Source organism: Trachemys scripta, chromosome 6 (genome assembly GCF_013100865.1).
Source record: "Trachemys scripta elegans isolate TJP31775 chromosome 6, CAS_Tse_1.0, whole genome shotgun sequence".
NCBI lineage: Eukaryota > Metazoa > Chordata > Testudines > Emydidae > Trachemys > Trachemys scripta.
The window spans coordinates 76,739,996-76,765,802 of NC_048303.1; the positions used below are offsets into that span (position 1 = coordinate 76,739,996).

The window sequence follows — 25,807 nt, forward strand, 5'->3', positions numbered from 1 at the left end:
AGCTAAAAATGACACAGATGAGTTATAGATATATTTTCCATGCAAATCCTTCAAAATAATATAAATTTCCTGTGTAAATTTCCTGTATATGCATCTTGAGTTAAACAATTTCCAACACAAATGTAAGAACTGGAAATGTAATCCTCATGGTTTCCATGTCCCCTCAAGATGTATAATTATTTTCTGCTCACACGACTGAACTAATACACACTTGATTTCATTAAAACCACTGTAGTACATTAAGCAGTTTGCAGCAAGTAAACTTACTTCAGTAATGTATCATGTGGCCCAAATTGCCTAGGTAGTCTAATAGAAGACTTAGACCATGTAATTTAAATGGACATTTATTGGTTAAACCCTGGCAAAATGAAGTGGTGGACTTAAGGTAAAGTTGTAATATACGTTGTTTTAAAATCAAAGTCCCTCATATCAGTTCTCACCTCCATCCACCAACTATAATCGTCACACTGCTCCTTGTAACATTTCCTACAGATTCTAGAAATAACATTACCAAGCGTGGAAAAAAGTCTAAGCCAAACCTACTGTACAAAACTACATAAAGATGCCAATTACACATACACATCCTGATTTTCTGTGAGCAAACAAATATGGGAAAATGGAAGCCCACACCATAAACAAACATACTGGCTAGATTGGATTTTGAGTCATTTCCTTTTTCTTTGCTACATTAACATTCACTATGCATATCTGAGTTCTTATCAAAGCTCTGATTTTTATATACACATGCTAAAAAAAAGAGCACCAAGCCCCATGCTGTAAGTGAAATAACTTAAAAATATAACAGAATTAATGCCGAGAATTAATTACTAAAGTGCAACACATAATTCACTATAAACTACTACCAACAAATCAGGCAACGCAAAAGTTTGAATCCCCCTCCAACAATTCCTCACCCTTACATCCTCTACATCAGGGGTAGGCAACCTATGGCACGCGTGCCGAAGGCAGCACGCGAGCTGATTTTCAGCGGCATTCACACTGCCACCGGACCAGGGCGCTCTGCATTTTAATTTAATTTTAAATGAAGCTTCTTAAACATTTTAAAAACCTTATTTACTTTACATGTAACAATAGTTTAGTTATATATTATAGATTTATAGAAAGAGATCTTCTAAAAACGTTAAAACGTATTATTGGCACGCGAAACCTTAAATTAGGGTGAATAAATGAAGACTTGGCACACCACTTCTGAAAGGTTGCTGACCCCTGTTCTACATTATCTTCAGCTCCCCTACTCCCCCTGAAAAGCAAATTACTGATTCACATCAGCTGCTGCTAATTAATAGCATAAATAGAACTATAGGAAACATAGAATGAACAGGATTACTATCATGCTCAACTTGAATCTTTAACAGGGGGTGGAGGGGAATTCCTTGAAGCATGGCAACTGCTCTTAAAGTAAAGGAAAATATGAAGGCCTTGATCCTACAAGTCCAGGTGTGATGCAGAGTAGGGAATGCAAGGTGGGTTGCACTATCAAGTCTGAGTGAACACATAGGTGCAAGTGTGGTTAAACACTAGGCAAAGACGTCTAAAATGACTGAAAATAAGTTTCAAGAGCTTTTTCTGCTGACCTCTTACTGTGATAAAAATGGATTGGGTATAGGGCATGGGCATGTCAGAGAACACCTAGTGTGATGCTCATCAAGTTAATGAGCAAATTAGCAGAGCACTTTTCTCTCTAGTCTTACACCGGCTTCTGTGCAGGAGTGACAAAGCAGCTGAGCATTAGTGCTCCCATTAATGCTGCACTCTTCTCCCTGTCCTTGAGCTTATTATACGTGTAACACTCTACACATGTCCTGTATAAAATCAAGCTTTAAGGGCCAGATTTTCAAAAGAGCTCAGCTCCCCAGCAGGAACCTATATAAATGGCAAGAGTGGATGTGCAGCTAAGAAAACAAATATAAAACTAAGAGTAAGCATACATATGAAATATATATTCTCTCAAGTTCACTATATCAGAGGAAATATAGTTCTATGAAGAAACCCCCCCTAAACCTGATAACAGAAGCTGTAAGCCGGCTTGTTATACCCTCATCAACAGTCCACATCCTCCAAGATAAGTCAGTACCCCTAATGTACCACACTGGAATAATTTTAAGGAAAACTTCTCTTGCCTGAGTCCATTGACTTGCCCAGCACAGGTTTATTTTGTTGTTTCCTAGAACTGACAGGTGGAATTTTTCCTCGTAATTAAGTCCCCACCTCCACTCCCAAACGGGATGTTGTTTCTAATTCTCTCTCTCTCTCTCTCTCTCTTTGGATATTACATTTTTAAATGTATTCAATATGTTTTGAGCTGCTATAACAACATTCTGGTTGTCTTACTTCCAAACTGAATGTGAGTTTCCTAGGAGAAATGTATAGAAAGTGCAAATGTAATGGCTATAGCAATAAAACAGTAGAGCCCTCCAAAAAGCATTATAAGCTCACAAGTTTGAAAGTAGCTGAAAAACTAGGATAATTTAAAACTGTTGGAGCATATCACTTTGGACAATCTCTTAGAGAGCCACAGTCATCCATGCTGAGACTTTCTAAAAATTGAAATAAAATAGTTAATTTTAAATTATTTTACCTGGTACCTGCCAGAAACCTGATTTCAATTTTTAACTAAATGCATTTTTCACTCAGAGCCAAAAATCCAAAAAGGCAAATCAGCTGGTTTCTACAAAATGCTCAGTTTAAAAAATAATTGTCCTCTCTTAGAAAATAGTCAAAATGTTGCTCTTCATACTTCAGTCACCAGAACCGCACTAACTCCACTAAAACCATATAAACTCCAGAATCTATTCAAAGTGCACAGTTCTTTGGCTGCCAGTTTCCCCATCTGCGTCCATTGGTCCCGTACCATTTCCAAACAGGGAACTTGCAAGCAGCAGTGTGAAGCTCACAGCTGTTGGACAGAGGTGAAGAGTGTTGTATGAAAAAGTTTCAGACTTTTAATTTAAACATGTACTTAATCACAAATCACCTAAGTCCATTACTGTATTTTGCCAAGCTTTTGCCAATAAACGTCTATTTAAATTGCAAGGTAAAAGTCTTATTTAATACTATATAAGAGTTTGGGGCGTATGAATACAGGTTTTATAGCTTCTCAGTTATGTAAAATGCAGGTTCTCTAATGGAAAAAATGTTCCTTTTCTATCCATTGCAAAATATTCTCATTTCTATTGGAACAACTTCAGATCTTGCATCCAACTCCTGATACTATCTCTGTTTTTAATACAGCAACCATTACAATAGTATCTAAGCCCTGAGGCATATATATGCAATCAGGACCAAAAGTTGCTTAAAAGACATTAGCTTATGCAAGGATACAAAAGCTACAGAGACCCTTGTGTCCGGGAACTCCGCTCGTTTGCAATTGCTGCAGTGAGTCTCCACAACTCACCATGATGAAATAGGGAATGAGGCCTGTACCCATATGGCAGAGTTCTAAAGAGTTTTTTTATTTATTTAGATATCAGTCCTATATAAACTCCACACCAAATGGAGCACATTGAAAGCTCTGTGCACCCTGGACGGACATTTAAAAACAATAATAATACAGGAGATATAATGTAAAAATTAACCAAGGCAGCAGTACTTCTTCCTCACACCCAGTCTCTTACTCATTAGATCGCATCTTTCACATGACCAGCACAGACTAAAACCACCACCAAGCAAATCCCAGCTTCAACTGCCTCTTCTCAGCCCTTTATCAACATCCTGAAAACAGATGGGCTTCACAGCATGCCAAGAATGTCAACATATGCAGACTATTTCAGACCTTGGGGGATAGAGCATTCCAAAGGAAAGGGTCCTTTAAAGAGAATGCTTTGCAAGCAGACCCTATCTTTTACAATGGGGAGAATCAAAATCAGAGGATTTTATTGATCACAACTGTGGCAATATGGCCTGGAAAGAGAGGCAGTCTCTCTCAGGTAGGCAGGTCCCAAGACATTTAGGACTTTATAGATCACATCATTCCCTTACACTCCACCTGGAAACAGACAGCCAGGCAGTGCAGATTACGGAGCACTGATAACACATTATGCTACAAGAAGAATGACACTTTCTGAACCAGCTAGAATTTCCAGATACAAACTGATAATCTTCCAGAAGGTCCAGATGGCCTAAAACAGTGTGGCTCTGTCTGTGTCATATTGCATACGAGGCAGGGACAGATCAGGTCCACTGCTCTTCCCCTAATCCAGAAGTATAGGCTACGGCCTTTCTGCAAGGGTGTGCCATGCCCTACTTCTGGATTGGTGATATAAATTACATGCCCCATCACTTTTGCAATTCTAGGGGACAAAGTCCTATTCCATAGGATTTGCTAACAGGTTCAAGATTTGGCCATTAGAAAACTATAAAATATAATGTTACCACTGACTCATTGATCAGGAAAATCACATTACTATAATAATTGCATTATGTATTAAACTTAGTATTTCTTTCTGAGCCACAAGGAAGAACAATGTGCTACTTTCTCTGTAATTTCTATGCTTGAACCTGAGTCCCTTAGCCCCCATGAGCCACATGTGTGACATGCTTTGCTCATCATTGCAACCAATTCAAGAATGAAGGGGTTAACAGAAGCAATGAATAATACAACTTCAACTGGTTAATTTTTTTTAAAGCACAGAGATTTACATTTTTTGATACCTAAAGGTCTTCTTTTCTGTGTCAGAGTGTCAGTTTCTTCTGTTGACTAAATGCTGAAATCTAAAAACTTGATCTAACACTGCAATAAAGACAAGCCATTTCCTTTCAGATAAGCCTAGCTCGATATGCTGCAAAATAACACTTGAGCAGCACAGAGTATTTGGATTAGCAGCACAGAGCTGCTGCATCCCAATTGCATTACTAGCATGAGCATCAGCAGTACTCAAGCTTCAACCCATATCCTATGACAGCCCAGCTAGCTCAAGTTTAAAACTCCTCTCAAGGAATGATGCACTCCAGAAACTATAGGACTATTTTAAACTGTGCAAAGAACATGAGAAGTCAGTCATAGAGCTAAGGAACAGTGAGAGGTGACCATGCTCTTACCTAAACACACTCGACCTGTTCCATCCAATGTCAGGCCTTCTGGACACTCACAGTGAAATGATCCTCTGCTGTTAACACAACGTCCATTGGGACAAACACCCGGGAAAACGTCACACTCATTTACATCTGATGTGAAATGAAGCACAAAAAAAAGTTGAAGTTCTTAATTTATTAAAGTAGCTACAGCCTTATTGAGGATTTAAAGTTATGTCACAGCAATCAAAATATTTTCAGTTATACAATATTAGGATCTGAAGACTGTTCTTTCTTACACCTGGCTGCCAACTGCCTCCTAGGGGTTGTTCCAACATCTATGAATCACCATGGTATAAACACACCCCACCCACATTTCCTTTTTTGTGGAAAGGTCTCCTGCACTGGGGGTGAGGGTGGATAAAGCAACAGCGATTCCACTTATTTAGGGGGAAACCCGAGGGTGCTCAAGTTTCAATCTGCTATGTACCATCAGAACAAAGATTTCCTTGATTTCCTTTAGCTCCTCAAATACCTTAGGGTAGGGGAACACTTTTCAACAGTCACCGTTGCCTGTGATGACAACCACCAAATGTCCATTTGATTAACTTCTCCAAAAACAAGGATACAATGTAATGAATCCTCTTTATCCAGTTTAAAAAAAAAATGAGTAAGAAAGAATTACTTTACCTTCACAGGTAACTCCCTTAACTCTGGCAAATCCTCTTGGGCAAGCTGCATCTGGAAATAAAAAAAAGGAACAATTATTTTCAGAATTATACGACTATAATAGTTAATCATAATCAGAAATGTTGTGACCTTCCCCCCCTCAAATTTATATTAATGGCCTAACAAAGCGGAACAGTGGCATATTCTTAGTATTAAGGGCCCATTTAAAAATCAAGAGCAGAAATGCCCTGATGTTGTCTCAGTAGTGGGTGGCATGACTAGCTCAATGATGCAAGGGCATATAAATTAATTCTGTCTCTTTCCTATTTGTCCAACTCCTTAGAGCAACTGCTGTGATCTTTCCTTTTTCACACATCGGGAGCTCAGACAATATTCCTGCTTTCAGTCTCCAGTCCCAGAGGATATTAAGCTCTGTGATTTAGAAATTATGCTATCTTACAAGCAGCAATAGTAGAGAAACAAGGTGGGTGAGCTATAGAGCCCCGTAAGGTGGAAAGGTCCGAGAGCTTGGGCTGCAGCCTGACCTTGAACATCTACACTGCAATGAAGCAGCCCCTTAGCTTGAGGCCTGTGAGCCTGAGTCAGCTAGCATGAGCCAGTCGCTGGTGTCTAACTGCAGTCTAGACATATCCAGAGTCTCACAGCTAAATACAAGGTGGAACAGATTGTTTAGCATAAGTCGTTAACACATATTTCAAGGGACCATTCAAGGTGAAGTAGCCCATGAACACTCTTCCAGTCATAAGGGGAAAAGGTTGGGGGGCAGGGAAGGCAACTGGCGGGGTGATGTTAATGAGTTACAGATTATTGTAATAAGCCATAAATCCAGTGTCTCTATTCAATCCATAATTTTTAATGTCTAGCAAAGTTATGAGCTGAAGCTCCCAGGTTTGTTTTTTGAAAGTGCTGTGCAGGTATCCTTTGAGGATACACACTGAGAGGTCAGATATATAGTGATCGCTTTGTGAAAAGTGTGCACCCACAGCTGATATGGTGTTTTTGTCTTATTTTCCTGTGTGACTTTATTCAACAGCACAACGGTTGTCTGGTTTCACCCACATAGTTGTTATTGGGGCATTTTGTGCACTGAATCAGGTACACTACATGTTGTGATAGGCATGTGTAGTACCCATCTATCTTGAGAGGTGTGTCAAGGGAGGTGTTGATCATTGTAGCAGTGGAGATATGTCTACCAGTTTTGCATTTGTTGTTCTGTCAGGGTCTGCTACCACTTTGAGTTGGTGTGTCCTGGTCTATGGGGAGCTTGCTTTTGATGATGAGCTTGGAAAGGTTGGGGGGTTATTTCAAGGCCAAAAGAGGAGGTTCAGGAAAGATTTATTTCAGGATGGGATCCCCATTAAGTATGGGATGTAGTTGTTTGTAATACATATGGGTTCCAGTGCGGGGTAGTAAGTGACAACTAGGGTGCGTGGTCAGAGAGGGTTTTATTTCTGTACTGAAGCAGGTTCCCTCAGCTATTTGGGTGGCCTGCTCCATGATGCAATCTACTTCTCTGGTGGAGTGTCCTTGGTGAAGGTGGTTTGGAGTGTGTTAAGGTGTATATCCCTGACTTTCTCCTCGGAGCATATTCTGTGGTATCTGAATACCTGGATTTAGATAAACAGATGTTGTGGTGTGTATGGGGTGGTTACTGGATCTGTGAAGTTAGGTGTGGTGATCTGTGGGTTTCTTGTATGTATTTGTCTGTAAGGTTCCATGGTTGAAGCCGATTGTTGTGTCCAGGAAGTTGATGCTACTGTGGAAGTGTTCCAGAGAGAGTTCAATGAACGGGTAGTGGCTGTATAAGTTGTGGTGGAAATCTCTGAGGAAGTTTAGGTCGTCTGTCCAGAAGATGAAAATATTATTGATGCATCTCAAGGATATCAGTAGTTTCATGGTGCATTTGTCCAAAAATTCTTCCTCAAGGTGGCACATAAAGAGGTTGGCATATTGCAGAGCCATCCGAGTATCCATGGCTGTTCCCATGGTTTAGCCAAAAGCATTTTTTGTTGAATGTAAAATTGTTCTGGGTGAGGATGAGTTTGGCGATGTGTGTGCAGTGGCTATCTGAGAATTGTCCATTGTCGTGTAAATATTTGAGGCAGCCAGCGAGTCCATCATTGTGAGGAATGTTGGTGCAGGGAGGGAGGTGACATTCATGGTGGCAAGGATGGTGTTCTGAGGGAGGTTGTTAATGTTGTGGAGTTTGTGGAGAAAGTCAGTTGTGTCCTGGAGGAAACTGGCCCTTTTTCTGTTGAGTGGTTTTAAGATGGTTTCTGAGTCCCAATATTCCTTCCGTAAGAGTGCTGTGGCCAGATATGGTGGGTGTCCCAGGGTTCCTCAACCATGATGACTAAATTAACAAGGCTAATGGACTACTCTCTGACACCACATACTATAAAGAATTCAGAGACAATCCCACACCACAATTTAACCAGGACTTTAAGGATATCATTAAATCCTTCCCCAAACAACTTCAAGAGAAACTCTACAAACTCATCCCCCAAGAACCCACCCCAAGAACCTTATACATGTTTCCCAAGATATACAAACAAGAGAACCAAGGCAAAAACCACTCAGTACATTCTCAAATGAACTCTCACAGGAAAATGCTAAAAGGCAAAAACACCATATCAGCCGTGGGTGAACACTTCAAAAAGTGAAATCAGAGACTGAATAGAGACACTTGATTTATGGCTTATTATAACAATCTATAACCCACTAACAATCCTCCCCCACACCTGCAGCAGCCTCCCTCCTCCCCATGACTGGAGGGGTATTAGCAGGCCACTTCACCTTGAATGGTTAACTACTTATGCGAAACAATATGTTCCACCTTGTACTTAACTCTGAGTTACTTTCCCAGATCTGAAGAAGGGCTCTATGTAAGCTGGAAAGTGTCTCTCTCTGACCAACAGAAGTTGGTCCAAAAAAGGATATTACCTTAACATACCTCATCTCCCTAATATCCTGGGACCAAGATGGCTAAAACAACCCTGCATAAAGCAGCAGTAGTGTCAGTACAAAGGTTGCTTGTTTTTAAATACCTGCGTTTTTGGACTTTTCCAAAAGCATACAGATTTTTAACTAGATATTTCTCTTCTTTGCTATCCTTACCTTTGCCCACACACATAGACACGCTATGGAGAGAATGAAAACTCATCCCTGTAGAAATTAATTAAAAATGTAATTTACAGGTGGACTTCATGGTTACAAAGGGTTCACACAGTGAGGGTTAAAAGTTACATTAACCAACTGTTCTCATTTTATTATTCTTCTACTGAAAAATACTCTGATGAGAAAGATTATTCAATTGAGGCACAATTATTTTACCCAGTGATACATCTATCCTTCCCCCTGAAAGCTGGAAGACATTACAGCCTAGAACCATACCTAATTCACATCGCTCACAAGGGCTGCCCCAAGCAGCTCCTAAAGTAGCACAACATTCTGATTTTAGTGTAGCACCATTAATGTTTACTTCACAGCGACTGTCTTGGATGTTCAGCCAGCACGTTCCTTTCAGACTATCTGCAGTGGATTAGAAAAGAATGGGAGCTGTCAATCAAAAAAAGAGTTTATTTTCAAATCTGTTTAAGGTAAAGAACATTTATCAAAAAGGAAGAGTTATTCAATTTCTTATCTCTACACCCTCAGAAATACATATATTTCTGAATATAGTGGATGCTATACTCCATTATACATCTTTAATAGATCTATGGTTAGAGCATTTAACTTATGTCATAAGATTATTTTTCTTAGTACAAATATGATTTAAATATTCAAAAGGGTAGGTGTGACGTTGTGCAGTCTATATGGTTTTATAAAAACATAATAAGAAGTGAATATAATGTAACTGGAATATACTTCATACAAAAGGTCTCTTGTAAGGTATCATTACAAAGCTTATAATCTACTGAGTGTGATCATCCTATTTGTATAAATGTACCACTCTTGTATCTAAAACTAGAAATATGAAATATAACTCTGAGGGCCTATAGTAATTATGCAAAGTGTGGGCCATTAATAGTGGTTTGGAATCTTGATGACTCCTATTAACCAGGACCATTGTCTGCCGATGGCTGTGTTTACCTGTTAGTCTTACTGTATATGTGTGTGCTGGCAAGTGGGTAATGAAGTCTTGCAGTGACGTGATCATGTCACCTGACCTGGAATCCATCTTTAACCTGGGTGCTTTTCCAGTGGGGGGAGGAGGGTGGAAACCCAGAGGGACAAAGGGTACCCGCCTTATGCAAAAGATATATAAAGGGGTGGAAGAGAACAAGTGGGGAGAGGAGCCATCATGAAGAATCCCCTAGCTATCACCTGAGCTGGAACAAGAGCTGTACCAGGGGAAAGAATTGTGCCCAGGCCTGGAAGGTGTCCAGTCTGATAAAAAAATTACTGAAGCATCTCTGAGGGTGAGATTATCTGTATTCAGTTTAATTAGACATCGATTTGTGCATTTTATTTTATTTTACTTGGTGACTTACTTTGTTCTGTCTGTTACTACTTGGAACCACTTAAATCTTACTTTCTGTATTTAATAAAATCACTTTCTACTTAGTAATTAACTCAGAGTATGTATTAATACCTAGGGGAGCAAACAATTGTGCATATCTCTCTATCAGTGTTATAGAGGGTGAACAATCTATGAGTTTACTCTGCATAAGCTTTATACAGGGTAAAATGGATTACTTTGGGTTTAGACCCCATTGGGAGTTGGGCATCTGAGTGCTATAGACAAGGACACTTCTGTGAGCTGTTTTCAGGTAAACTTGCAGCTTTGGGACAAGTAATTCAGACCCTGGGTCTGTGTTGGAGCAGACGGGAGTGTCTGGCTCAGCAAGACAGGGTGCTGGAGTCCTGAGCTGGCAGGGAAAACAGGAGCAGGGGTAGTCTTGGTACATCAGGTGGCAGCTCCCAAGGGGGTTTCTGTGATCCAACCCGTCACAGTAGGCATAAATAAAATGTTATAGACCAGATTCTGATGTCTCCTATATCCATGTTAAATCAAAGTAAATCCTGCCCTACTGAAGTCAATGGGGATTTTGCCATTGACTTCAATAGGACCAGGATTTCACCCACTGTTTGTTGTGCTCCCAGAACACAAAGTTGTGCAGTATTGTTAGAGCTGCCAATGATGCCTAGACACCCCAGAGGGGGAAGATGGAGTCAGAGTCCTTCATCCTGTCATGCCTATTAATAGCGGGAGGCCATGCCCTTTAAAAGGTGTAGAATAGATTGCCTCAGAGTCATTTTGTGTAAATTTGGTTTTAGTAGCACTATTGGGGGGAGAGATAGCTCAGTGGTTTGAGCATTAGTCTGCTAAACCCAGGGTTGTGAGTTCAATCCTTGAGGGCCACTTAGGGATCTGGGGCAAAATCAGTATGTGGTCTTGCTAGTGAAGACAAGGGGCTGGACTTGATGACCTTTCAAGGTCCCTTCCAGTTCTAGGAGATAGGTATATCTCCATTTATTTATTTATTTATTTATAATTTTTATTTTATCAGAAGCATTTTGAATTCCTTTGTCCACTGTAGGCAAAACTCCTCCAGCAAATACTGTTCTGTTGGTATATCTGAGAAACTGCTATATTCAAAATGATTTAAACTATACAGCTAACAGGTGATTTCCCTCATATCAGCTACATCTGGATCTTCCAGCCAAAACCTGCTAGGCTTATCTTATTTCAGCCTATGAGTCAATTTCCTTTATTTTACACAATCTCTCTTGCAGAGACAAAATTTACAAAGGGTAGTCACTCTGACTTTTTCCTCTGGTGAGAAAGTTATTTATTACCCACCATCAAAGCATTCTTTCTGCCACTCGCATCTCTTTGATTCTAACTTGAAATAAAAAAAAGTATCCAGGCTACAGGCAGATGGCAGCCTACTGCTTTGTGCACTACGGTTGAATGGTGTCTGAATTTCATAAACCATAACTCAGAAGTGCATAGAAAGTTATTTCAAAGAGAACAAATGACAGTATTCCTATTGTGTGTATATTTCCCAAAATGGCAATGTAGCATTTATACCACCAGCCAAGTACACCATCTTAAAAAAAAAAAAAAAATTAGTCTCCTTTCTCAGTAGGTGATTGACTACAACTCCATTAACAGAATTGTCCTCCCTGGATACATTCATTTGGGAATACTATTAATGTGAAAGTAAAATGAACCAGTGGCTAAAAGTAGCTTTTTAAAACAGTGTTTATGATAGTTGCAGAACTGCCATCCTTTAGAGACCAAAGTCCTCTCTCCACAAAACAGATAAACCGGACACATCCATTCTAGGGTGATAGTGAAATTCAGCAACAGTGCTACAGTCTGGCCATTGGCAGGGGTGCACTAAAACAATAAAATTAGCTTCGGTACAATATTGTTAGCATTATTCCAACACAACTGTTATACACTTTCACTTAAATGCCATGTGGTGTGCTACAATTACATTTTAAATAACTTCTATCATCATTAATAAGGTTAAAATTTTCTCATGGTTATTTTTAGCAAAAGTCATGGCTAGGTCACGGGCAATCAACAAAAATTCACGGAAGCCCGTGACCTGTCTGACTTTTACTAAATATAATCAGGGGGCCGGTCCTGACAAGAGGGACAACTGAAGCCTGAGACCTGAGTGGGGGCATGAGAGCCCAAGCCCTGGTGCGAAGAGGCAGGGGGTCCAGCACCCACCGCCGTGGCAACTGACAGCCCCAGGGCCTCTGCTACAGCCCCAGGGCTCAGAGCTCTGGGGCCCCCAATGCCTGTGGCAGCTGACGACTTTGGGTGCCCCTGACACCTACAGTGGCTGGGAGCTCTGGCCCTTGGGCTGACAGCTCCAGCCCCGTTGCCCTGGGCGGAAAATATCACAGAGGGCTCTGAAAGTCACAGAATCCATGACTTCTGTGACATCATCTTATCCTTAATCATTAAGGGAAGAAAAAAAGAAAAAACCCTCAGATCACTCATGTCATAAGGACTGATTCTGATCTCTGATATCAGCATAAATCAGGGGTAGCACCAGAGTAAAACTGGTGTGAGATCAGTATCATGCTGATATATCAGTATTTGTCTACTTATTTCAGTCTCATTAGATTCTCTTTTTCACTATATCAATACACTTTCACATTACTGTCATATCAGAGAAGCATTTCTGCTATAAATTAGCTTATCAGCACACACTCCTCTCCATTTGTAGCATTATAGTGTCAAAGCTGACAGGGGCACACAGCAAAGAACAGTGGGGCAAGAGAGTATTGGTACATTCAGGACCCAGGCCTTTCATTGTAGGGATGAGGTCAAGGGAAAAAGTTGTTTCATTAGCTTATTGGTTTTTCAAACTGCATATATTTAGGTTTGGCAGAATTTGATTTTTATTCCTTTTTAAATATTTTTGACAGATAATATTGATTTTTAAGCATTTTTTGTTTTTGTCAATGTCCATATTTGCAGGAAATTTCATAGGTGTGCGGGTCAGACAATTATTTAATGACAGATGCTGAGATTCAAAAAGTTAAAGTGTTACAATGATTAATACACAAATTGGCAACAGCAGCTGTCAAAAATATACAAAGTATGTTAAAATCAAACTCCAATAAGTTCTCAGGCAGCAGTTTTCTTATTTTGCCTGTCTGTAAATTTTGATCATCATCAATGGAAATATTTTTTCAGTGGTTTGAGTGTGTACAGTGAAATTGATGTTTACAGATATCTACTGACAAAAATCCAATCCTTTCAAGCCTACTTATATTTGACAAAAGTGTTTATCAAGTTTTTTTTTCAGAATAAAAGAGCTCTGTCCTTTAATCCTTACATAGGAATAACCAAGGTCAAATTCCCTTTCTTGCAACACCACTGAAGCCAATGGCAATTTTGCCTGGCTAAAAATGATAGGATTAGGCCCTAATTTTGTAAATCCGTATTTGTCAATTTTGCTTTGCCTCCAAACCACTTTTGCTCCTACATAAATACTCTAATCATTACATAAATGCTCTAAATCCTGATACAGACAGAACCCAGATCAAAGTCAGTGGAAGTTTTACCTGTTTGAGGACTTCATGATTGGGTCCATTATACTCTCTTTCAAGTTAAGTTATTAATGTATTGAATGTATGTATATATTGTTTAAACCATATCTGGCTACTCCTTCCAATGTTTGTCCATTTTCATATTCCAAACATTAATGTCTTTCATTCACTTTAGGGCCAGTTTCCGCCACAATTACTGAAGCTAAGGAGACTTCACTATCCAAATAATACTAAACAAATCAACAGGACTACTTATGTAGTAAGGTCCAAATCAATATAAGCATTGGTCCTTAATTATTTCACATCAGTGTTGCATCTGGAAACATGAAAAAGCTTAAAAAATAATCAGACAAAGCGCATGGATGAGTGTGGTGAGGTTCACATGAAGGAAAGAACACAACCTCTTAGCTAACCACAGATGCGCCAAAATAAAAAATGCATAAGCCACTTCTGCTACCTGGGAATCTAAGAAGTCCAGGGTCCAAAAATAACCTTAGATTGCAAACCTTTTTGGTAAGAGATGGACACACCAACCCATCAGATGAACAATCATAAACTCTTCTCAATTCCTTAAATTCCTTCTCCCTGCTAACCAGTATCATCTCTGTCTTTTCTGGACTGAGTGTCTGACAAATCCTTCTCGTCCAGGTTCCTCTCTCAACTAAGCACTGGAAAGGCAAGGAAACTGCAATATCAGGATCAAACAAATTGGAGACTTGGAGCTTTGTGTCATCCTAACACCACTGGGACTCTAGCCCAATTCCTCTCACAAGATCCCCTACGGGCCTCAAATAAATATTGCACAAGTGGGGTGACAAAATGGAAGCTTGTGAGCACTTAAGGTGGATGAGGGTCAGCCAAACACCATGCTTTCAGACCTTTCAGAAAGGTAGGAACAGAGCCATTGGTGAATGTCCCAAAAGCCAGATTCTGCAGCTGTGCGAATGACACCTTGTGGCAACTATCTCAAAGGGTGTTGCTAGATCTAACAAAATCAATGACACTTGACTTTTTTTCCATTGCCTGGAGATCATCAATCAAGGACATAAATATGATACATATTTTATCCCCAAATCATTGCAATACCTGTTACCAGATAGACAAAGATCCAGGAAGAGTGTTCCAGATGAATCCAGAACTGTCTTGACATGTCCTACTTAATATCCTTCCCCAAAAAAGGAAGGTGTGAGACAGTGCAGTAATTGGGGAGGCCAACAACATTTAATTATGGCTGTATAAGCAACAGACTAACCACCCTTTGGTTAAACTGACATCTAGCCCACTTGGAGAGAAGCAATAACAATATCTGTCAATAAACCTCCCCATTGGTTCTCACCAATCATAAAATGCATGGACCCATAGTAGCCTGTACCTGTGTAGGTGAAATAGTATCAATGCAATTGTTACGTTTGTGTCCTCTGCTCCGATGGAAACAGGCAAACTTGTCTGGATTTGATCAGTGTTATTCAGAAAGCAAGTCCAAAATGCCTCACAGTCAGATATGCTAGTCTACTACCAAGTACAAATTACCAGGACTCTCTTGTTTATTTCTCAGTTTCTTTAATCAATGTGATCAATTCCCTTTGTGTTAATAACAATAAAAAAAATCAAACCAAACAAACAACACATCTATACACTCACCAATGCAAATCAATCCAGTAGAATCCAGTTTACTGCCAAGTGAACACTCACAATTGAAAGAACCAAGATTGTTCCTGCAGGCGCCGTTGACACATGGGTTGATTTCACATTCATTTATATCTAAAATCCAGAAGGAAAAGGTACCGTTAGGACAGCCATGCATTTCTGGAAAATATTATGCTGTATAAATGAAGCCATGAACCACGATATGCCAGAATGTCTGGTAAACTTGGCTTTTTTACTTTTTTTTAGATGAGGTACACAGTATGCTGGGGCAAGCACTGTGTATGTATGTGCATGTGTAAAGAAGTATTTGTATATTTTGTAAGTGTTAATTAAATGTCGCTTTCTTAGAAAGGCCAGAAACTTCCAAGAACTTGGACTAAAACATTTTCCAGAATAATTTATAATTGTCCTGTGAGAAATCAAAATCCTTTTTCCATGGAAAGCAATGCATTCCCAGCCACAACACACTGTGCACAAACAAAGGCCTTATTGTTTCTGTCATCTAGGCTCCATGAGGCTTTGGAAGAATTAAGAAAACCTTGTCAGAAACAAAGTATTACAATGCTGGCTGCAATTCCATAGTCCTGGAAAGTGCTCAAGAAAGAAGACTGAAACTGTAATATTCTAAATAGTATTCCACTCCAGCTACTCTCCTTCTCACTTTCACCCACATGGGTTTTTTTAAGCCCGTCCACATGTAAGAATAAGACTCCTGCTGTCAGCATTAGCCTTTTTTAAAAAATGAAATTACTTTTTAAATAATAAAAAAAAAATACCAGCAAATTCTTCCTAACAACCACCAATTATGTCTTTTTGCAATTCACCAATTTTGTTTTAGATTTGGATCCTAAATCAAATTAGACATCCTAATCCTAACAGATAGTTCCTGTCATGGGTCACGAATGAAAAGTTTGGGTGCATGCTTATGTTCTTAAATAGTGATATACAAATAATGCCAAGCCCATAAACCTAAAACAGCCTGATACAAATTAATTAAAAATTAAATAAAGTACCTAGGAAAGTATTGGAAACAGGAAACATATCAATGGCTGATTTTCAAGAGAAAACAAACTATTCCGCTTATTTTATAGAAGTAGTACAAAAGGTTCCATTTTCACATCTAGAAATCTGAAACCTTTAGGAAACTGATTTCTCTCTCCATCCCCCTAAAACATACTGTACTGAGGGACAAACCCACTCTCTTTAATTAATAGGACTGTTCAACTAAATAAAGTGATCAGGACTTGGCCCTTGATATAAATGCTTTTTGAATAGTGACAATGCTTTATGCTAGTATACAGAGCAGCTGCTTTTGAGAATAAATTCAATATTCTTGTTCCCATATGACTAGCAGGAACAAAGAATTTGGTGGAGGCAGATCACAGAGTGATGCTGGAGATACCTTAAATATTCACCACCTGATAAATGATTCTCAAGATAGAATTAACTTTGGAGAACCTACACGTAATGTACCTCTGTAAACCTTGTTTTCAATGGCTATACATTCTTTAAAACTGAGAAAACAAACAGGGAGATGAGGGTATCTAAACTATGGTAGGACATGTAGCTTCTCCCTTTCAAAAGGGCTACCAGGAGAAACAGAGCAGTCTTCTTTTTCGCTATTCATATAGCATATTACATATGCGTATATGTATATTACACACACAAATACAATAGACGATATTAAGGTTGCATAGACAAGCACTCTAACGTTGCACAGAAAACCTTAATTCTGGCATTTCCTAACTTTAATTTGTGCATACTGGTTGTGCATACTGTCCACTGTGCTACAATCTTTATTTATATGATCACATACTATTTTGTTCCCCAGGAACCCTGCCTCATTCAGTGCACCAGGATGGATAGCGCCCACTTGATGAACAGCTATTCAATATTTTATTTTATCCTTGCTGTGCAGGTGTGTAGCCCTGCATCTTATTTACTGCACACTATTCAAACCCTGCTCTGAAGAGTGAATTATTAATTTCCTCATGGGCTTTTCTATGGTGTTCAGCACTCGAATATTTCAATGCTTCAACAAATATTAATAAATTTACTTTCACAATGCCCTCGTGAGATAAAGGATGGTGTTATTACCTTCCTTTTATAGCTGGAAAACTGAGGCACAGAAGGCATGTCTACATTGCACACTAAACCTGGACTCTGACTCAGGTCTGAACCCAAGTCCTTTTTTTGTCCACTCACAAATCAGCGTCTCTCAGGTCTGCAAGCACTCAGGACTGGGTCCTAGGGCCCTGCTAGTGGGTGGGTTCAGACCCAGAGTCCTACTGAGACTTGGGTCCAAGTCCCGTCATTTTGTAGTATGCACACAGGTCAAGCCACAGCCCCAAGTTAAGTCTGCATAGTGCAGTACGGACATGTTAGCATGACTGTGAGACTGAGGGTCCAGCAACTATAAACTCAGGTTTACAATGCAGTTGTGGATGCTCAAGCGTGGGCACGGAAACTGAGTCCACAAGCCCAGATCCCACGGACTCAAGTTTACAGTGAAGTGTAGATGTGCCCAGACATATAAAGCTAAAAGTTTCTAATTATTGTAGGTGCTCAATGTGAGATGCCTACGGCCTGATTTTTCAGAGTAGTTAGCATTATAGAGCACTTTATATGTTCACAGCACATCTCCCACTGATGTCAGCTGCAAGTGTTCAGAACTTCTACAAACCAGACTAATGATCTGAAGATAGGCACCCAAGGAACACACAATTAGTGGCCGTCATGAAGTTTGGTTTAAGTGACTTGCCTAGCATCACACAAGAACTCTGTGTCAGAGGCAGGGATAGAAACCAATTCTTCAGGGAAACATTCAGCTTCCTTAACAATGAGACCCCCCTTTCTCTTCCTGCAATAGCCTTCCACATTCACTACACACTTTCCAACTTCTGCAACAAATGAGGCAGGGATCCTACAGACAACAGTCTCATTCTCCACACAACCTGATTCACCCCTAGAGTAGGTCCATACTGTGAACTGAAAGAGGCAGAGGTCTTGTTGAAAAAAAGTATGTAACTTATATGTAGTATGCGACTGTATCATAAGGCATGTGCACTGCACTGGGATGAATTAAGGTTGCACAGGAACCTTAATTCTAGTATTTCCTAGCCTTTGAGTGGCTGACTTTGCAACCTTAATAATGTTATTTTAACATATTTTTGGTGTGCAACTTCCTAGGTTTTTAAAAAAGTAAATTGAAAAAACAAATTCCTTCATCTGTAATAATATTGACGCCCACACAGATCATCAGCAAAATTGGAACCTTTAGATCAGGGATGGGCAAACTTTTTGGCCCGAGGGCCACATCTTGGTGGGGAAATTGTATGCAGGTCCATGAATGTAGGGCTGGGGCAGGGGTTTGGTGTGTGGGAGGGACTGCAGGGTGTGGGAGGGGGCTCAGGGCAGGGGGTTGGAGTGCAGGAAGGGTGTGGCAGGGGGCTCAGGGCAGGGGGCGCCTGCAGGCAAGGGCAGTGCAAGGAGCCCTCTGGCCTCCCACCCCACCCCCAGGGGCCATAGGGACATAGTGCTGGCTGCTTCCAGGAGTGGCACGGGGCCAGGGTAGGCAGGGAGCCTGCCTTAGCCCCACTGCGCCACGGGGTTGGCAATCCCACAAGCCGGATTGAAAGCCCTGACGGGCCGGATCCAGCCCGCAGGCCGTAATTTGCCCTCCCCTGCTTTAGATCCAGGCCACAAACCTCTGCCATTTGAGCTAGAGAAGTAACTGATGGCAGTAGTAGGTTGCCATCCTCTAAATGGACTAGCACTAGTGAGGAATCACACAAGCTTCCAGAGGGTTTACACAGATATTTGCTGACAGCAGAGCAATAGTGAAATTCAGGAATCTTGGATCCTATACCAAACTCTCTCTCCCCACACTTTCCTCCACTTGCACACAAATACTCCTACCACCCACATTCCCCATCCTCACTGGCTCCAAGTCCCAATCTCCTTCCTGTACCTTCTCATTCTATTTGTGTCCTGTTCCCACAGCATCAGGCTCCCTATACCCATCTCTTTGTCAAGCCAGTCACATTTCTGCCACTATGGCATCCCATTTCTTTATGAGATCTACCTCCCCTCCTCCTTATCCACTGGTTCTCAGTCTCCTTTCCCAGCCAGTCCCAGTCTCCACCCTTCACTTCAGGTCCCTATCCCAGTTTCTCTCTCCTCTTTGCCAGCCTCTACTCCCAGTTTATATTCCCCACACCCAGGCTTTTTGTCCCAATCTATTCCCCCTGCTCCTGCTACCCTTCCCCACCTCCCTCGGGTTTGGTTCTTGTCCCCTCTGTATTAGAAGTGGGCATCTTCCTTCTTCATGCTCCCTGGGCATAGCAAGGATGTCACTGAGAGCACAAAAGAAATAGGATCTCTGCCGTCAGTCCAGATACGAAGACTTAGCCTGCCCACAGTAGCCCTGAGCTGCAATTGCAGGGAAAGTCCTTCTCTCAACCCTGGACTGGGGAATGTTCAGTACTGACAGAATCCCAGGAATTTACGAGCTAAAATCTAAGATATCTGTATTGAGAATGCGTGAACTGAGATTTTTCTAACATTTATAATTTGTCCAGATTTTCACAGGTATAGCTAACGGCACAGTACTGGCATAAAGGCCACCTGTTTGCCAAATTTTGAGTCCCTGTTCTAAACCACCTGAGTGCTAGAGCTTTTCAAAAATGATTACTAGGATTTTTTAACATGAGCAAAACACATTTTCCTTTAGCTTAATTCTCAGAAACTTCTAAACTGTTTTGTCTGAAATTTTGCAAAAAGATTCAGCCTGAGGCAGACATCCAGCATGGAATATTTCAGCCCAAATGTTTAAAAGTATGGCAAAAGTTATAAAGCAACTGAAAACAGCTGCACATATAAACACACGCACACACACACACTCTAAGTGCCTTCATTTTAAAAAAAGAGACATTCTGCTAACCAAATAGATCATCATCAGTCCAAACACACTTAAAATATCTAGTGTTAAAAACATAAAAAGTTTAAAATGTTTTGTTTAAAGAGATATCATCAACTTGCAATGTAATCATTTACAAATGAAATAAAAATACTACACCTATCTCTAAATCTCCATGATGCTTTCTGTGATTCTTCAATTACATTTTCCATTAAAAAAAATTTCTTTCCCAATTTTCTGTATGAAGACCCACACAAACAAAAAGGAAAATGATTAAGACGCTGATCTTCTAAACACAAACCCACCCACCCCATCTCTATTTTTTCCAATTTGTTTACTTTGTGCATTTGACACGGTTTGGTTCCAATTCAGCAAAGCACTTAAGCACATGCTTAACTTCCACTGAAGTCAACAGGACCACTCATTTTGAAAGTTAATCACATATAGAATTGTTTGCGTAACAAATTGACTGATAGCCTAAATGATCATACAGGGGGAAAATTACAAAGGTCCCCTTTCAACAAGGCACTTAAATGTGCAGAACACCATCTTCAGTGCTTTGCTGAACTGAGGCCAATGAGCGCACAAAGTAAACAAACAGGAAATAATGTTTTCCCCTCTTTGTTGTAATAATACTATTGCTACAATTAACAGCTAAGAAGTAAGATATTTTCAGATAAATGTGACTTTAAGTTGATAATATTCCTTTAATTTTTAAAATGCAAAGCAAGCATATGTGAACATATTTATCATTTTTAAACAACTATTTTTCTTTAAGTGTGGTGTATGTATATATTGTCATAGAACCAACATTGAAACAATCCATTTTACATTCCTTGAAATAAACTTCAAAGCACGTCTGGTTTACATTTGTGGAAACACAATCTAAACCACAGAGCTTGTTGTAAAAATTTCTACTTTCACAAACTCTCAAGGCAAACAAACAAACAAACAAACCCAACAACAACTTGCAAAGTTTTCATAACTTGGTTATGAATAGAAAACAACACAGGCTTTAATGTTTCATTATGGTTATTGCTGAAAGTTATATTAATTAAAACTATATTGTTGAACAGCATGCATCTGAGTAATATAAAAGCGTGACACAATGTTACTATTGAGAGCAAAACTTTACAACTAGTAAACTGAATGGCTTACCATTCCTTTGAACAGAATTTGGCAGGAGAAAAAAAAAAAAGAGTGAAATGAATTTATTCCTCAAACTGCTAAGCCGCTCAATGTTAGAAAAAGTGTAATAGATTTTATAGTTTCATAGACAGCTTTATGCCAAACCATTACTGGATCATTTTTACCTGATCAGCTAAATCTTAAACTTCCGCCTAACTATGGGATTTTTAGATGGATACAACAGATCATTCATAAAGCATGTGTGTATAATTTAATATGCACACAAGCATATTAACAATAACTGACAAAACACTTCAGCTCCTGCTGTAAACAAAATATATTTTAGGGTGTCTGGATTAAAATAATTATGTTCAGAAGGAAAACTTCCCCAAAAGTTCAGGTTTATATTAAACCTGAAGTTTTGGGGAATGAGGTACTAAGTCAGTTTCGCCAAGTGGAGAAGTAGATAGAAATATCTTTAATATTCTGGGTTTATTAGATTCCAAATAAATAGCATTACTGATGATCACAAAATTACCATATTAATTTTAAAATAGTACATATGTAACGGCAGTAGTCAATACTATAAGGTCAAATGTGCCCTACCAAACAAGGATTGCTTATTGTGGAGAGCAGTGCAGAAGTAGTAATGCATGTCAATACGTCTCACTGAGACACAAAACTTCACTGCACATGGGCAGCACAGCCACTCAATCACAATTGCTCTCTGTAACAGGGTGTGCTTCCCTCAAGTAGCCAACCAGCTCTGGTGACTGATCTGAAAGGGGTGAATGGGCCACAACCCTAGCTTCTCCTGGCTCCTTTTGGTGTAACAATGCTAGCCCAATGTAGTCTTGGTACTAAAGGGAGCACTAATACTGTAACCACAGCCAGCCCCTATCGTGATATATTGCTTACTTATGAAAATGCAGAAGTTTTCTTATGAAAATTTGAAGTTGCTGTAGGTAAACAACAAACAGGAGTTTTGTTTATTCATTAGAATACCCAGAGCAAAACATTACCTATGACCTGTTATCACTTTGAAGAATCATGAATGATCATTCAAATATTTTTTCTTTCAGTGGCAGAATACAGGTACATTTTAAATTTACATAACAATCCACTAATTGGGCTACAATTTTGTCTGCACGCTTCCCCTCCCTTACCCATCAGTCATTGCTTGCTCTAGTTGTGAAATATCTCTGTATACCCCACGTACCTATTATACTGAAATGTTATACCAGAAATTATAGTCAGAAGCACTGTGCTGAATAAGTATAAATAAATCAGACTTGCTCACTATTTGTATTTTTATATTTGATGCAGGCTGCTTAAACTGATCATTAATTTAGTTAATGCACCTTTTAAAGTTAGATAAAAGTTAAAAGTGGCCATTCTTTCAAATTATGAGTTGAATTTTCTTGATGAATGGAAATGACTTTCAGGCTTCTAATGACATATCCTTGCATGCTCCCCTGAAAATACCAACCCTATCACAATTTTTGAATTAATACGTTAATTTGTCTGGTTATGTTCTCAGACTGAAAACCAAAACTGGATGGAGATGTCCTTTTTAATGCCATTTCAATGATTTCAGCTCAGTTGTTTGTGTTCTGGTATCTTGTTCAATACATTAGCAAGTTTATGGTCAGAGTTAAGCTTTGAAGCTATCAAGATGAACATACAAACATCATCTCTCTTGGTAATATAATGTCTGTCTGCAGCAGACTCAAGACACTAGCATATTAAGCATAGAGAGAAAAACACAGTATAGTGATGAGTACAGTATAAATCCTGTATGGATATGACTGATAGGAAAAGACTACTCTGAAAAGAATGCAGTTGGATCTTTAACAGACAATGAGAGCAGACAAACCCTCAGGTTTTAATGGATGCATGGAACACAATTCCCTTTGAATGGAAAAGGACTGAGTTGACCCTGCCAGGAACGGAACCACTGGTTCATGAGATTCTAAGTATTCCAAAGCTGAAGCCTTCAACTTGCAAACCATTCCCTTTGGAAAAGGGCAATTCACAGTGATAATACTGAATTATATAATTCAAGTGGCCAACCCAAAAATAACACTGAAAGTTATCAAAAGTCCACTATTCCTCGTAGCATTATGCATTTCTGTTCAAAATAAAACAGAAATTAACACCTCTGCTCCAACTTAATTTATCAGCACAATCAACACCAAAGATCTAAACTCACAGAATGCCCAAGAGATAAATGTGCATTTTCTTTAACTTTCTCTTCAAAGTATTCTGTCTAACAAAACATACTGTCATGTAGAAAATGAACTGGCTATATTGGAGGAAATTCAGTCATGCCCCAACATTCTAACAAAATTCCACTGAGAGCAATTACAAGATGCATCTTTTGATTTATACCATAATATAGGCCTTTCTTTCCCTTCCCTTCGTTGTTTTGTATCACCCCAAGTCTTCTCTGCTCATCTCATAAACTCCAATACTATAATATCACAGATTAGATCAACACTATCCAGATGGCTCCCACTGCAGCATTTTTACCTTCACATGTGTCAGTCTCAGTGCTGAATACATAACCCTTTGGACATGTACAGCTGTAGCTTCCAGGTGTGTTTCGACACAGGCCATTGTCACACAGCAGTCTGTTCACTGAACATTCATCAATGTCTGGAAAAGATCAGGTAGACATATTAACGAACAAGTCTGCCCTCCTTTTCTCTAAGTATTATTTTAACTGGACTCTCAGCAGCAGTCATGTGTCTGAAATTCCGTTTTCTGCATTTGTATCTGAACAAGGAGAAATGCCAATACTTGGTTTCAAGAGGTTAATTAACTTTCAAATTGCTCTTACCCCATATTCTATATCCCATTTAAGAATTTTCACTACTGTTTTGTAAATACATATCAGTTTTTCAGTAAAGCACAGCTCTATGTTCTCAGCATGTCCTCCATTAGAACATGGCGACCTTGGGATATTTAGCAGTTTATAAACAGCCATGATTATTGCCCTTGGATTTGTCTGTTTGGCAGCCAGCAGTGATGTTAAACATGCTTTTAACAAAAATTCATTAAGAGTTACATCACTGTGCTAATCCTTTTCTCTGTGCAAGTATTTGCTATCAGAGGAGGTACAGTAGGAAACGCCTACACTAATATCTACGTATAAAAAATACCCTGCTACACTCCAGCTGATCACCCGCTGAAATATTGCAACCATGATTGTCTCATGAGTGTCCATATTTCTACCTAGCTACTGATTCATAGCAGATATATTACCACAAGCTAACATTAAAGCTGAAAAATCCGGAAAACCCAAAAGTTAATGTTGCTCCTTAATTTTACTTTAGACATTTGCAAATCTTCTATAATATACATTAACAAACAATATTACTGTAAACTGCTTATGCTTAACAATGAAAACAAAATTATAAAATTAATTTTTTAAAAGTTATTCTGTGATTCCCATTACTGTAGTATTTTAACACCTCACAAACACTTTATCCTTCCAATTTGTGAAGAAAGTGCTATTATCCCCATTATACAGCTGGGGATGTAACAGAAATTAAGGGCTTAATCTAATTTCCATCAAAACCAATAAGCTGATTTCAAGATACTTCAGTGAACATTAGATTTGAGTGAGTTGCCAAAGGTCACACAGGAAGTCTGTGTCAGAGCTGAGAAAATAATCCAGCCTTTCTGAGTTCCAGTTCAATGCTTTAACAAGACCACCCTTCCTCTCATACAACATACACCTCTACCTCGATATAACGCTGTCCTCGGGAGCCAAAAAATCTTACCACATTATAGGTGAAACCGCGTTATATCGAACTTGCTTTGATCCACCGGAGTGCGCAGCCCCGCCTTCCCGGAGCACTGCTTTACCGCGTTATATCCAAATTCGTGTTATATCGGATTGCGTTATATTGAGGTAGCGATGTATGTGCAATTTAAAACTGTAGGAGCAACCTTTTGGTATTTCCAGTCTTTTGACTGCTTGATTTCTCAAGGTTAATGTTTCGGTAAAGAAAAGGTCTATCTCCCTCTTTAACTGAAAATTTTTTAAGAAGAGGAAAAAGAAGCAAAAAAGGACAGAATGACGTAATTAGAGAGACAAGGTGAGTGAGGTAATATCTTTTACTGGACCAACTTCTATTGGTGAGAGAGACAAGCTTTCGAGCTTACACCGAGCTCTTCTTCAGGTCTAGGAAATGTCCTCAGGGTGCCACAGCTATGTACAAGCTAGAACAGATTGTTTAGTATAAGTTGTTAACACATGATAACAGTTTTCAAGTACGTAAAAGGTTGTTACAAGGAGGAGGGAGAAAAATTGTTCTTCTTAACCTCTGAGGATAGGACAAGAAGCAACGTGCTTAAATT

At 39.4% G+C, this 25,807-nt stretch overlaps 1 protein-coding gene across 1 annotated transcript in view; it reads right to left on the bottom strand.

Moving 5' to 3' along the window:
- The window catches only part of FBN2 (fibrillin 2), a 254,198-nt gene that overhangs the window by 110,325 nt on the left and 118,066 nt on the right, over positions 1 to 25,807 (bottom strand). The window contains exons 19-23 of the mRNA XM_034773456.1: positions 23,972 to 24,097; positions 15,388 to 15,507; positions 9,115 to 9,252; positions 5,722 to 5,772; positions 5,059 to 5,184 (exon numbers count right to left, since the gene is read on the bottom strand). Of these exons, the coding sequence (XP_034629347.1) occupies positions 5,059 to 5,184; positions 5,722 to 5,772; positions 9,115 to 9,252; positions 15,388 to 15,507; positions 23,972 to 24,097 (561 nt within the window). The remainder of the gene's footprint in view (positions 1 to 5,058; positions 5,185 to 5,721; positions 5,773 to 9,114; positions 9,253 to 15,387; positions 15,508 to 23,971; positions 24,098 to 25,807) is intronic.